We start from the raw sequence: 1,853 nt of genomic DNA, 5'->3' as shown, positions 1-1,853 counted from the left end.
ACCCGGCGCCCCGGCTGTCCCCACGGGTACACGGCTGTCCCCACGCTGTCCCCACGGGTACACAGCTGTCCCCGCGCTGTCCCCACGCTGTCCCCACACTGTCCCCACGGGTACACAGCCATCCCTGTGGTGTCCCTGCAGTGTCCCTGCTGTCCCCACGGGTACACAGCTGTCCCCACGCTGTCCCCACGCTGTCCCCAGGGTCTCGGCCAGCTTCCTGCGCATCCAGAAGGAGCCGCCCACGCTGCAGCTGAAGGAGCCGCCGCCCTCGGTGCTGGAGGCCGACCTGACCGAGTTCGACGTGGCCAGCTCGCACCTGCCCTCCGAGGTGCTCTACATGCTCAAGAACGTCCGGTGAGCGGCCTGGGGTCGGGATCCCCCCTGGAATCGGGATCTATCCCTGAGATGGGGATCCAGCCATGGCGGGTTTAGGGTGAGGGTCCTGCAGGGAGGGGTCGGGATCCGTCCCTGGGGTTGGGATCTGGCTTTGGGATGAGGATCCGTCTTTGGGATCAGGATTCATCCCTGAGATTGGGATTGTCTGCGGGGTTGGGATCCATCCACGGGCTCAGGATCTGTTTATGGGATGAGGATCCATCCACAGGCTCAGGATCCATCCACGGGCTCAGGATCCGTTTATGGGATGAGGATCCATAGGTTCAGGATCTGTTTATAGGATCCATCCACGGGCTCAGGATTAATTTATGGGATGAGGTGCAGTGTCCCTGCTGTCCCCACGGGTACACGATGAGGATCCATAGGTTCAGGATCTGTTTATAGGATCCATCCACGGGCTCAGGATTAATTTATGGGATGAGGATCCATCCATGGGCTCAGGATCCGTTTATGGGGTCAGCGTCCACCGCAGGGCTCAGGATCAGGCTCTGAGGGTCAGGACTTGACCGCAGGGACCGAGCTCCACCCTCGGACAGCTCCTCCGAGTGGATCCCTGCACCCCCTGTCTGGGGCAGCTCCGGCTGTCCCCAGTGTCCCCACGGTGTCCCCCGCTGTCCCCTCTGTCCCCCGCTGTCCCCGCTGTCCCCACAGTGACGCCGCTGTCCCCACGGTGTCCCCGCAGGGTGCTGGGGCACTTTGAGAAGCCGCTGTTCCTGGAGCTGTGCAAGCACATGGTGTTCCAGCAGTGCCAGCAGGGCGAGGACGTGTTCCGGCCGGGCCAGCCTGACACCAGCATCTACGTCCTGCAGGAGGGGAAACTGGAGCTGCTGCTCACCGAGACGGTCAGGGGACACCTGGGGACACCTGGGGACAGCCAGGGGTCATCAGGGGGATATTTGGGGACACTGAAGGCTATCTGGAGGACTCCAGGAACACCCTGGGACAGCGGAGGGACAGCTGGGGGAACACCTGGAGACACCTGGGGGTCAACCCAGGGACATGTGGGGACACCCTGGGACACCTGGGGGACACCAGGGACACTCGTGAGACAGCCAGGGACACCTGGGGACATCTGGGGGACACTTCAGGGACACACAGGGGACACCTGAAGATGTTTCAGGACACGTGAGGGACACCAGGGGCACCGCAAGGACACCCAGGGGACACCAGGGGACACGTGGGGACATCCGGGGGATATCTGGGGGCAGCCAGGAGCACGCAGGGACATCTCAGGGACACACAGGGGACACCTGGAGATGTCTCAGGACACATGGGGGACACCAGGGGACAGCAGGGGTGACGCGGGGCGTGTCCTGGCAGGACGGGAAGGAGACGGTGATGAAGGAGGTGTTTCCTGGGGACAGCGTCCACAGCCTGCTCAGCATCCTGGACGTCATCACGGTACTGCCGGTGTCCCCAAGCCCCCCCCGGCTGTCCCCCAACCCCCCCAGGCTGTC

At 63.7% G+C, this 1,853-nt stretch overlaps 1 protein-coding gene across 1 annotated transcript in view; it reads left to right on the top strand.

Moving 5' to 3' along the window:
- LOC103621067 (neuropathy target esterase-like) overlaps positions 1 to 1,853 on the top strand; it is a gene marked incomplete at its 5' end in the record, with an annotated part of 20,666 nt that overhangs the window by 678 nt on the left and 18,135 nt on the right. The window contains 3 exons of the mRNA XM_017742322.1: positions 202 to 354; positions 1,079 to 1,238; positions 1,717 to 1,842. Of these exons, the coding sequence (XP_017597811.1) occupies positions 202 to 354; positions 1,079 to 1,238; positions 1,717 to 1,842 (439 nt within the window). The remainder of the gene's footprint in view (positions 1 to 201; positions 355 to 1,078; positions 1,239 to 1,716; positions 1,843 to 1,853) is intronic.

Source organism: Corvus brachyrhynchos, unplaced genomic scaffold (genome assembly GCF_000691975.1).
Source record: "Corvus brachyrhynchos isolate BGI_N302 unplaced genomic scaffold, ASM69197v1 scaffold248, whole genome shotgun sequence".
NCBI classification, from domain to species: domain Eukaryota; kingdom Metazoa; phylum Chordata; class Aves; order Passeriformes; family Corvidae; genus Corvus; species Corvus brachyrhynchos.
Note: the sequence above shows the minus strand (reverse complement) of the source record. Positions and strands in the feature narration are given on the sequence as shown.